At 41.8% G+C, this 13,361-nt stretch overlaps 1 protein-coding gene across 1 annotated transcript in view; it reads left to right on the top strand.

Annotated features, from left to right (window-relative positions):
* The first annotated feature begins 1,566 nt into the window (after positions 1-1,566).
* LOC311079877 (Fc receptor-like protein 5) overlaps positions 1,567-13,361 on the top strand; it is a 106,059-nt gene continuing 94,264 nt past the window's right edge. Inside the window, exons 1-3 of the mRNA XM_084109600.1 lie at positions 1,567-1,662; positions 4,666-4,701; positions 6,481-6,735. Of these exons, the coding sequence (XP_083965726.1) occupies positions 1,635-1,662; positions 4,666-4,701; positions 6,481-6,735 (319 nt within the window). The 5' untranslated portion in view covers positions 1,567-1,634. The remainder of the gene's footprint in view (positions 1,663-4,665; positions 4,702-6,480; positions 6,736-13,361) is intronic.

The following is a 13,361-nucleotide window of genomic DNA, read 5'->3' as shown; positions in this document are numbered from 1 at the left end:
TGCTTAAAGCAACATCAAATGTGAACTGTGACCGGTGTAATTTTTCAGAGGCTTGCAGTGTTTCACATATTCGGAGGAGCCACCAGTGTCACAAATTAAAGTACGATGGCCAGCACTTTTCTCAGAGAGACATGTAAATTGTGTTGATTTGTTTCTGTGTGCTTTGAATTTATAAGGAAATCTTGGGCTATGAAAGTTGTGCTGTTCTATTAGAAGATATGGGCAAACTTAATATCCTAAGATTATGACCAGTTCTGTCATGTTGAGTGACATGAAAATGTTTTAACTCCCTGCATGATGTTTTAAAGGGTCATGAAACCCCCCTATTTCAGCTCAAGTCTAGCTCACAATATTTTTGAAAAATGCAACTTAAATGGGCGTGGATGGCTGTGAGAAGAAGGGAGGAGAGTGTGTGTGGTGTGGCACGGCAGGGGAGAGGGGAGGGGGGAGAGGGGGGGACTGTCATCGCCAGTGGCCCATGCATATCGACTGTCAGTAAAAAACGGTGGTAAAACATGAGGAAATGGTAGATTTTTTTATAGCTGGCAAAGTTAAAGTCTAATGAAATACACTGACACCTTAATTTTTGTCCTTTCAAAAGTAACTGAATGCCCTGCTACATATTAGCCTACAGTAATCGTAATTCTATTCAAAACATATAGGGCTCTATCTTGCGCCCAGCGCAATTGACTTTGTACACCGACACCTATTTTGCACACGCGCACAGCGGACTTTTCCCTCCACAGACGCACGTCGGTAAATTAGGAAATTAACTTTTTAATGGTTCAGCGCAAAGAGGAGGCGAGTTCCAGCGCAAACGTTCCCTGGTGCTATTTTGCAGTTTTCGAAAACCATACATTATTACAAGGAAAAATATTAACACACGAGGGAAATCATTGTTGTGTCCATGAAGATGTGAAAAAATAGGCATAAATCTAGCTTACACATTTACCCAAATTATTATATTCCTGTTTAACCAAAGCTAATTTGGGTGTGTTTCTCCATCCCCAATGTCACTTCTCTGTGTTTTACGGGCCTGACGAGAACGTCGGAAGCGCGCCTGCTCTTAAAGGGAATGTGAGATGTCGCTCTGATTGGTTTATTTCACGTTACGGCCAAACCACACCTATGAGTAATGAAGCGACTTCAGACCAACACATTTTAGATTTTGCCGAGATCCGCCCACAAAGTTACTTGCGTTTCGCGTTTGATACTTGCGTTTCAGATCGTTAAAATAGGGCCCATAATGTACATGTATAATTATAATGTAATTATAAAATATATATTTGTTAATATACACACTATAAATGCGTACGCCTATATTTGAAAATAATTCATTTTCCGCTTAAAAAAAAAAGTGCCCCCTGTACCCCATAATAAAGATGGACAATGACATAGAAATTTGGCAAATAAAACAGTCAGGGTTACATTTCAGACACACACACACACACACACACACATAAATTAGTAACTAAATATCTTAGACTGGATCTCTCTTTTCTCTATCTGTGTATTTCTGTGTAAGTTATCTTCTCCTCCCTCATCTCTTCTTGAAGTGTGAAATGACAGTTTAAACACAGGAAGAGTGTGTTTTAACACTCAGCGCTGTTAAAACTGTCTATTAATGTGACAGTATGGGCTCCTGTGCACTGCCGCTCATCTGTGAGTATTTGATCACATTCTTTACTATCTTCTTGTTTATTGTTCCTAATTCAATGTATTCAGCTGAATATGGGATATAATAATGATTGTAGGAGAGTATGGACCCACAGTCTCACTGCTTATTGTGTTATTTATTGATCAGATCTTATGTGATGATGTTAAGTGTTGGTCAGATAAAGAGGTTTATGATGCATTTATCTGTGTGATAATGCGTGTGAAAGATGGAGGCAATGTGTGCATGTAGTTTTGCTTAGTTTTGTTCTCCTATTTCAAGTAGTTGAGATAAATCAGATGTATTTGTGTTGATGTGAGTTAGTGTTGAATGATGCTTTATCTTTAAATAATCTCTCGATCAGAGACTCAGAGAGTTTGAGAACAGTGACCGAACACTATGGGCTGAAATATGTGCCACCAGAAACTGAATTTGAATCATTTATATTTGAATTTGAATTGATAAACTTGAATAATTGCATTGAAAAACTGAATTTGAATTGTATAATTTGAAATTGAATTTATTTGTTTGGACCTGAAGTCCAATACAATTTGATCCTCACTGAAAATTCAACTCTCTATATATCCTCACATTCAGTTCTCACTGTAACGGTCAGCAGCTGGAGTGCCCTTGAGAGCCACCAGAGGGCACTCCACATCAGACACTCACGTTCACTCTCAGACTACAATTCCCATACTCACTGCCCGGACTCATCATCTCTGATCACTCATCACATTCACCTGTACCTCATTATCACTGATTGCATTCACCTGTGTCCCATCATCCTGTTAGTCTCAGTCTATTTATACCATGTTCATTCATTCACTCACCGCGAAGTCTTGTTGTACTGTTAGTCTGCATTTCCGAGCGGTTTCCCTGGTTTCTTGTCTTTTGGTTTATTTGGATTTCTTGCCCCGTTCCCTGGATTACTCTTTTGCCTCTGGTCCCTGCCTGTTTTGTTTGTTTCTTCGTTGGTTTGTTTGGACTGCCTACCTGTGTTTTGACCTTTTGCCTGTACACTGGATTACGCCTCTGGATTGCCCTCAAATAAAGCTGCATTTGGATCTTACCTTTGTGTCTCGGAGCAGTTCGTGACACTCACAATTCAGATTCAGATCACTAAATTCAATTTCAAGTTACTGTGACAGACATCCGGGTAGTTGGAGGATGAAGGAAGAGCAATCGAGCGCATATCGATAGTCAAGTCAAGTATATTTATATAGCGCTTTTCACAATACAGATTGCATCAAAGCAGCTTCACAGCATTAAACCAAAATAACACAAGGTTTGTTTCTAGTGTAAATTTATTGATTGATAAAATTAAATTAAATTTCCCCAAAATATCCCCAACTGAGCAAGCCAAAGGCAACAGTGGCAAGGAACCGAAAACTCCAAGTGACCTAATGGTGTCCGATAGATAGAGTCCAGTGTCGCAGGATCATCACTCAGCACAAATATTCAAATTAAACAATTCAATTTCAAATCATGTGATTCAAATTCAGTTTTTCAATGCAATTATTCAAGTTTAGCAATTCAAATATAATTGATTCAAATTCAGTTTCTGGTGGCACATATTTCAGCCCATAGAACACACACTCATCTTCTCTATCACTTCTCTTTCTCTCTGACTCTCTTATTGACAAATAACTGCAAAAAGTATCTGGACACATTTCACTGTCATGCGGACACACAGTTTATCAAACAAAGTAGAGCTTTTCTCAGAACTACCTTCTCTTTTCTGAGACACGTTTCAGTTATTTTTAACCAGTTCGCCTGAACTTCATATGTAGTTGTTGTGTGGAGTCCGTTCACACGTGTGTCAGAATAACCACAGGTTTCCAGAATAAGTTCATGACGTCGACATATGAACATGTTCCACCAATGCTGGACAATCAGAAAGTGTCTCAGACTTTTGTTGTCCTTTTAAACATTTATTTATTCATATATTGCAAAGCTAATGCATTTTATTTGGACAATAGTCTGGATTGAAAACTGTACTTGAGCTAGCGATGACTCTCCTCTTCCTGATTCACGTCAGCTATGACATCAGTGTGATATTATTAGTTTGTAAAGCTGTCAATCATCTCATGTGAACCACGTGACCATCCTGGGCTTTTGGGAAACACTGATCAACATTTGTCTGACATATTATAGACCAAACAACTAATCGATTAATCGAGAAAATATTCAACAGATTAATCGACTATGAAAATAATCCCAAATCACCAATCATTATGTACAAGTGCATTGGAAGCCCTGGATATAAGCCTCCCTCTCTATCTCTATCTCAAGAACTAGGAAGACAGAGTTACAGAAATACACGGACATCACATTTATTGATGAGTAGTTTTGTTGGTTTCTTTCTTTTGTGAAAAATCACTTCTCAGAGATCTTTGATGCCAGAAATATTAGACTTTATTTTGCAACAAAGCCGAGCGTCTCCTGCAGAAAACGACTCTAGAGTTTTGCTCAGCTCACACACATACCATACATCCTTTTCCAAAGATGGTAACACACTCTATAGATATTTTTGGGTGTGATATACTAGAATATAATAGACATACTAGAATATAATTTTCTGCTTTCTTCAAGCTTCAGAAAGTCAAACCAAAGTCACACACAGAGGAAATAATAGTGTACAAATATATAGCTAAATTACTTATTTTCTAAATAATAAAATCTTCTACATTAGCCTATAATGCCATATGATGTTGTATGTTGTGAAGCTCAGTGTTCAAACTTAATTGTTGTTGAGCATCGGTGAATCAAACAGTGAATCAAACAGTGAATCACTGAATCGACTCTCGAATCGTTCACGAGTCCTGTGACGTCAGTGTGTGTGATGATGTTAAATGCTGGAGAATAATCCATCAGTTCTCTCCTGAATGAGCATCACAACAGAAAAACACTTTCAGTTCATGTAGAATAAACTCTAGACATGTTTCAGTGTGTGATTTACATTGTGTTGAATGAATGGAAATGATTCATATCTGTGTTTCTTCTGATTTTAGTGCTGATGTCCCTCGTTCACTCTGGACTCAGTCAAGGTACTGTGCTTTACTGTAGTACATTTTAGTTTTTAACTAATGTGAATTGTGTTATAGTAGTTTACTATATATGGTTTACTATAACCAGATTATCTTAAAGGAGACATATCATGATTTTAAATTGTTCCTTTTTACATATAAATCATACATTTGTAGTCTATATAAAGCGGAACTGCAATGCTTGGGTCTGAATTCCTCATTATTATAGCTCCACAGGCCCCTTTTCTGATGTGCGTCTGAGAGCAACTCGTTTTGGTGCGGTCTCTTTAAATACAATTGAGACACTTCAGACCCCGCCCCCTCTCCAGGTTGCAGAGGTGACACTCCACCCCGTTCGGCCATTTTTGTAGTCTGATAGCAGAGATACGATTATCTAGCGGCACAGAAACTTTTTATTCACACGTTATTAACAAAATGTCAACAACGGAAGACTTGTCCAGCCAGCCTTACATGTTCGAGCCAGAGTCGGAGCCGGAGCGAGATGAAAATGAAGACGACGAACCTGTAGAACAACGTCTTCATATGGATGTATCGCAATGGTGTGTTACTGTATTTACACATGAAACTTTGGTTTTCCGACCTTTTACCACCGTGTCGATTTATTTTGATTAATATGTGTGAGGGAGAGAGAGCAAGACAGCGTCTAGTTTGGTGACGGTGAAGTCTTGTTTACACAGAGAGAGAGAGCGCGCGCGCGACCGGGTCTCTGCTCGTTCTTTCAGTTAAACATGCGCCACAAGCGCGGAAGTTCATCTACATTAGACGGTGTAATGAAGCGTGTGGGTTACTACATCCAACAACCGAACATTTTAACTTACCCTCTCGTAACTTCTGCATCCTTTAGCTTGGACTACAAAAATTGCAGCGAGAAATTAAAATGGCGGATTGCTCGAAGTGTTGGGCCGGAAGTCAATGTCCTTATTTGGCAGTTCCGCTGCAAATACTGTGACGTTATAGTTCAAAAAACGTCATAGATAACAGAAAAATCGGAACAGGTTGAAAAATATGACCAAAACAGAATATAAAGATATCAACGAAGCACCTGAAGAGAATAATTTCATCTTTTCTGTACTTCTAAACACTCCAAATATACAACAAAATGCATTTAAGGGCTAAAAAAGTGCATTTAGAATGATATGTCCCCTTTAATATTTACATCAGGATCCCACATTTGTCTGTTTGCTGATGTTTTATGTCCATGTTTTGCATATTTCACAGAATCATCTGACTGTAATTCCTTAAAACATTACAGAAATCTGCTATTTATTCAATCAGTCAAACAGTCTTGCAGTTGTAAAGTAGTTCAGTCAGACATTGATTGCAAAAGATCATAATCCACTGTATAAAACAGAAATGAGTTCTGCACAGTGAGTTTTTCCTCATTTTTATTAATTATTGACTGTGTGTCATTGAGATCTTGAGCACCAATGCTCAGCTTTATTCACTCAGTGTGGTTTGGTTGGAAGGGCTGGAAGAGAAAAGGGCTTGAGAACAGACAGACAGAAGTTAGTAAGTTCATTTCAGATCTTTAAACACTCAGACTGTAAACAGCATCATCTACTGGTCAGAACTGGCAGATCAATAATACAAAGGACATGCAGACTGGATAAATATATGTTTCAGTTAGTTTTTACAAAAACAAATTGTTGATGTAATCATTACAATTTATAAGCAAACTAGATTTTTAATTTGAGTGTTTTTCTCCTGATGAAGTTTTGAGTTCATGACAGAGATCTTGATACTGCAATGCTTTTCAATATTTACTTCTATGTTTCTCAGTGAAACCTGTAGTGAAGGTGAAGCCAGATCAGCCTGTGTTCAGTGGAGAGACAGTCACTCTCACATGTGACATACAGAGAGGAGGAGACATTCAGACATACAGCTGGATTACAGATGATGAAGACACTGACTATACAACAACAGCAGAGTTCAGTTTCATAGCTGATGTGTCTTACAGTGGTAAATACAGGTGTAGAGGAGAGAGATCAGACTCACGCACAGACATCAGTGATGCTCTTACACTGACTGTATCAGGTGAGTCTTCATATTCACATCTGTTTAATGATCATTTAAATTCATATTTCAACACTTATAATCTTCAGCCACATCTGTTGTTATAAGAGGACTGAAGAAATTCACTTTTAGTCATTATTCAGTAACTAGACACATATTGTGTGTGTGTGTGTGTGTGTGTGTGTGTGTTGTGGAGGTTTTGGTTTATTATAAAATCATGTAAATTGTGACTCTCCAGTCTTATGTGCGTCTCCATCTTTGATATTTAGTCACTGTCACTATGGTTACAGGAGATATGAGAATAGAAAAGGACTTGAGCGATTGAGTTCAGTTCTGATGAGTTTTGGACTGAAGTCAGAGAGAATGACATGATTTACAGATTATTAGTGTTGAAGACAAAACCTCAAACCCAGACCAGAGTGTTTTCACAGATTACACATTTTTTTCTAAGAACATTAAAACATTTTTGTTTTGGTGATGGAAACTTTAAAGTGTCCATTTTTCTTAGTGCTAGTGGAGCTTATTATTTATTTTATTTTTTGAAGGTTAGTATGATGTTCCTGAAATATTTGTAGAAAGTGTTCCCCTTTAGCACATGGACTCTCCCAGTCAGCCCTGTCATTCAGTGAGAAATGGACTATTCCAAAACTTTCCACCGGAGTTCGCAAAGTGACGGAGAAGAAAGTTGACGGATGATAACGGGAAAAGGAGATCGGCTGAATATTGTATATAGTTTGTAGAGTATGGTGTATTAGCCCAAATCTGAGGAGTTTTATAGATTGTGCGTGTGCGTGCATCACACTGTAAGTAATCACATAATTACTGAACAGTCTCAACTAACGCTAATCCGACTGTAGGCCTATTTGTGTTTACATTTAATGTTGTTTACTTAATTATATTCGGCTGCTGTGACATTACTGCAATTCCATGTATATTTATGTCATTCGTTGTGAGTATTAGTTATATTTATTCCTTATAAACAGCAATGCACGTTGGATCTCAGGTCGCGCACATGCGCTCATAGTTGTTTACATCTCGGTTTGACGGCACATGCAGCGGTAGCCATGCTCGCATGCACAGCTCGTGCACAGCGTTAGCACGCTGTATTTTGTTCTGTAAACTCAAGTATTTCATCATAGAGATTGTATTGTGTTATATTTACCTTTATTCGTCAGTAATTTACCAAATAAGCTTTATTCATATTGTTCTTGTGTTTTATGTTTATATCCATATTCATATCTGTATTTTGTATTCACAGAACCACACATCTATGCACCTTTAATAAAACAACGATTTGGAATATAACCTGAGTGAGACATTGTTCTGACCGGACAACCTGTAGCCTTCAGCCAAACCTGAACTAGCAGTTAGAGTGAATACTCACAAGATTTTTCATGGTCCTTCGAGCCGGATTGGTGAATTGCTACAGAGATGTCTCAACCCAAGAGAGAAGCGCCTGTCGTGCGTCCACGAAGACAGATCAACCCACCGACTCATTTAGCGGACTACGAGCTTGGTGAACCATTGCCACATGGACAGCCACTCCCAGACTTCAGCCATAGCAGAGTCCAGTCACCAAGTATGGTAGTCCAGACCCAATCAACTTCTCCTATCAGTCAAGAGTTAGATTATGATAAGTGGACACTGAGAGATGAATGGCAGAGTGAAAGATCCGATGGGCGAGGAGAAGAGGAAGTAGAGCTTACAGCCATGCTGCAGGTGATGAAACGCGAGAACGCCGACTTGCGGCAACAAACCAGCCAGCTTCCAGAGATTATTTCAGCATTACAGGAGATGCGGCAACAGAATGCCGTGTTACATCAGGAACTTCAAAGTCTTAAGGCAGAAAGGGGAGCCCCCTCCAGGCCAGTGACTTTACCAGTGCTATCTCCAGGTCCCTTTTCTCCAGTGGTGAGCCCTGAGACTCTACAACGGTTCCGTCCTACTCCAGCCCCACGGACAAACCCACCGACTCCACCTACTGCCATGAGAGAACTGTGCCCAGCTAAAATGGATGAGCATCCTGGATTAGCTGAGGATTTCAGAAACATGGACATTTCCTCCTCAGTACATGATAGAGTACCACCACAAGTGCGTTATAGTGACCCACCTCAACCCAGGTACTCTCGTTCCTCCCAACACATTCCAGCTTATCAGTCAGAGTTTGAGACCCCAGCATATGAGCGTATGCCACCTCCGCAACCAGGCTACAGACAAGCGTATTATCAGCCTCCATCAATGCAGGAGAAAATGTACAGAGGCCCTTCTCCAACCATTCCCTTCCTAACATCCCCTGATCCTAGAGAGTTTTCCAGACTGAGAATAGCATTGGAGAACATTTTGCCTGAGGATGCAACAGAGCGATTCAAGTATCAGATCCTCACTGACCATCTTAAGTTGGAAGAAGCCCTACTTGTGGCAGACTCATACAGTAACTCAAGCTTTCCTTTCACAAACACCATGAGATCCCTCAATAAAATGTATGGCCAGCCCCATCAGCTAGCCTTACAACGCATTGCAAAACTAATGGATGGACCAAACATTCGCAGTGGAGATGTGAAAACTTTTCGCATGTTCGGTCTCCAAGTGCATTCCTTGGTCAGTATGTTGGAACAGCTGGGTCAGAAAGGCAACGTTGAGTTGGAGTGCGGATCACATGTGTCCAGACTGATGAGCAAACTGCCACATGATCTCAGGTCCGGTTTCAAGAGGTACACACATCCTCTTCATGTCACTATCCCCACATTATTGGACTTTGCGGACTGGCTTGAGTACGAGCTACAAGTTCAGGATGACCACACTGACTATACCAGTCAGTCTAGAGTTTCGACAGTGCCGAGGAGGGAGCTGAGGAGAGACTCTAGACAGCCCCGCAAACCCACTACCATCCTCCTTGGTACAGAGAAACCAAAGGCCAGCTCAGCATCACCAGTTTATCCACCCAAACCAACTGCTGCTAAGAGAGATTGAATGTTTACTGTCCATACTGCGACAACAACAGGCATTTCCTGAATGGCTGCGAGAACTTTAAGTTACTCAACAAAGAGCAGAAGGTGAATTGGATTAAAGGTCAAAATAGATGCTGGCGTTGTGGGCGTGGTCATCATGCTGCCAATTGCACACTGAAAGCCCTCTGTCCATCTTGTAACAGAAAGCACTTGCTGGTCTTACATGATGTAAATGAGCAGAGCAGAGCCACAGAAGAATCGGTTCCAACCAGTGCAGTATTGTATGTGGATCGTCCAACCTGTGACAATAAAATTCTGCTGAAGGTGGCTAAAGTTCTGCTCCGAAATGGCAACAAATCCGTGGAGGCATATGCAATTCTCGATGATGGGTCAGAGCGGACCATCATCTTACATGAAGCTGTGCAGAAGTTAAATCTGAAGGGACAGCCAGAGGACTTGGTTCTCTGTACAGTCAGGCAAGATACACAGACCATTCACGGGGCGGCTGTGACCTTCACTGTATCTTCAGTGGCTAACCCTTGTAAGGCTTTCAGGATACGGAACGCATTTACAGCCAGCAGCCTGGGTTTAGCAGAGCACACGCATCCCGTCAAGGTACTCCAGAAGAAGTACAAGCACCTTGCAGGCCTGCCACTACAGCACCTTCACAAAGTGAAACCAGTAGTTCTTATTGGTTCTGACTGCCCTCATCTCATCACACCCATAGAACCAGTCAGACTGGGTCCACCTGGTGGCCCTGCTGCTCTGAGAACACGCCTAGGATGGACACTACAGGGCCCAGCACAAGAACTAACCAGCAGTCTTTCCCCACAGCAATGTCTTTTCACCAGCTTACAGCCCAGTAATGACCTTTATGCGAATGTGGAGAAACTGTGGAAAATGGACATTCTTCCATATCGAAATGAAAAGGTTCTGACAAGGTCTAGACAAGACCAAGAGTCCATCCAACTTCTCCAGGACAAAACCGTGAGAGTGGATGTTAACCAAATCCAGCGCTATGCAACCCCTCTTCTACGTGCTAAAGGTATGCCATGTCTACATGCACCAAAGGAAGCTGTCCTGCCACAATTAAGGGGAATAGAGAATCGTTTGAACAAGAATCCCGAACAAGCAGCGGCCTACCAAGAGGAGATAGTCAGGTTACAGCAAGATGGCTACATCACGAAACTCACTCCTAAGCAGGTGGACTGTTCCAAAGAGAGCTGGTACATTCCACATCATTTGGTGGAGCATAATGGGAAGAAAAGGGTTGTCTTCAACTGTTCGTTTGTTTACCAAGGCCACAACCTGAACGAGTACTTACTCCCTGGTCCAACACTCAGTCCTTCTCTTCTGTCAGTTCTTCTGCGATTCCGCGAACATTCCATCGCTATTAGTAGTGACATTCGTGGGATGTTCCACCAAGTACGCCTTTTACCAGAGGACAAACCACTACTGAGATTCATTTGGAGAAATCTTCAAAGAGACAAGGCACCAGACGTGCAAGTACTTCCATTCGGAACCACGTGCAGTCCTTGCTGCGCAACATATGCGTTACAAAAGCACGTTCTGGAGCACAGTGAGTCTGAAGACACAGTTCTCAGTAGAGAAATCATTTTATGTTGACAACTGCCTTCAGAGCTTCACCTCAAGTGAGAGAGCGAAAGGTCTTGTAGACAGACTCCGCAGCCTCTTAAGTTCCGGAGGCTTTGACCTGAGACAGTGGGCAAGCAATGATCCATCAGTCATCAGCCACCTGCCAGCTGATGCTCGATCTCAAAGTAGCCTCCAGTGGCTCAGCGAAGGTCATCAAGATGCACAAGAGTCAACTCTTGGGTTACACTGGGATTGCTCATCAGACACTCTCTCCTATAAGCAGCGGCAGACAGACCACCCACTTCCAACTATGCGGAGCATATACCATATCCTCGCTAGACAGTATGACCCCATAGGTTATATTGTGCCATTCACAACACGGGCCAAGGTGATCGTACAGCAGTTATGGGACAAGAAAAGAGAGTGGGATGATACCCGTCTGCCTGAGAACCTGTTGAACTTGTGGAAAGCATGGGAGAGTGAGCTGGATGGTTTACAGCACATTGTTTTGCCGAGGTCTTACTGCAGTAAAGAACTGGATCAGCCTACCAGCATGAGGCAGATCCACATTTTCTGCGACGCTTCAGAGCGAGCCTACGGTTCTGTGGCCTACTTACAAACTGAAAATCCTGAAGGTAGTGTGGAAGTTTCCTTTGTAACAGGTAGATCTCGGGTAGCACCGAAAAAGCAGCAAACCATTCCACGGCTGGAGTTATGTGCAGCACTCACAGGTGCACAACTCGCAAAAGTTCTGAAGACAGAGCTAACTTTGCCCATCCATAGTGTTACTCTGTGGTCTGACTCCACAACTGTCCTTACCTGGCTGCTGTCACAATCATGTCGTTTTAAAGTTTTCGTAGGCACTAGAGTGGCAGAAATCCAAGAACTCACAGAGTCTGATAACTGGAGATACGTGCCATCAAAGGAGAACCCCGCAGATGACATCACAAAAGGAAAACTGCTCTGTGACATAGGCCAGGAAAGCAGATGGAATAAGGGGCCAAAATTGACCATTGGCCAGAGATGCCACCACTTACGACCATTGATCAGGACAGTGAACTGAGAAAGCCGATTTTCATTGATCTATCAATCTCCACTCCACCTCCTCCCGATCCACAAAAATACCATACGCTTTCAGAGCTGCTGAAGGCTTACATCCAGTATGTCAACGGGGCGGCCACTGATATCCCAACAGCATATGACCACAAAGAGGCAGAACTTGCAGTACTTCGTCAGAGCCAAAATGACTCATTTTCAGATGAACTGTTCTTCCTAAGAGCAGGTAAATCCTTACCAAAAAATAGTCGCTTGCTGTGCTTAGCTCCAGAATTTGATGAGGACACCCAACTCATACGTGTTGGCGGTCGTCTCCGTCAAATCAGCCAGCTAGAGGAAGATACAATACATCCTATTGTCCTCGACTCCTCTCATCCGACTACCAAACTGGTAATCAAGGACTATGATGATCGACTACATCACCCAGGACCAGATAGGGTGTTTGCTGAACTTCGCAGGAAATACTGGGTGATACGGGGACGGGCTGCAGTCAGAAACCACAAACGACAATGTGCGGACTGTCAGAGATGGCGGGGACAACCACATCCACCAAGAATGGCGGACCTCCCACCTGCCAGATTGAGGATCCATCAACCTGTCTTCTACTCAACAGGTGTGGATTGCTTTGGACCTGAAGGATCCAAATTTAAGAATACGTTTAAGATCTGCTGATCTTACTTCCTTACATAACATCACATGAAAAACTAAGGTGAATTACACTGTATTGGGCATTCAAGGTGAACATGATGGCATCAATTTACTGATCAGAAGTCAGCTTTAAGTCAGCTGTCTAAACATTGTAATAGTCAGGGGTTTTGTTAGTCTTTGATCTTCCAACTAAGTGTTGAACTGTGTGTGTGAAGGTTACATAGTCTTAGCTCTCGTGACCATTTGTTGTTTATACCTTTTGGGGAAGTCTTTAATCTTCCTACTCAGAGTTGAACTGTGTGTGAATGTTACTAGTCTTAGTTCTTGTGACCATTTGTGTTTATACCATTTGGGGAGCTCAGTTGGGGGTAATTGCCTCTATTGTCATCCCTAACTAAG

Source organism: Abramis brama (genome assembly GCF_963993115.1).
Source record: "Abramis brama genome assembly, chromosome: 3".
NCBI classification, from domain to species: Eukaryota; Metazoa; Chordata; class Actinopteri; order Cypriniformes; family Leuciscidae; genus Abramis; species Abramis brama.
Note: the sequence above shows the minus strand (reverse complement) of the source record. Positions and strands in the feature narration are given on the sequence as shown.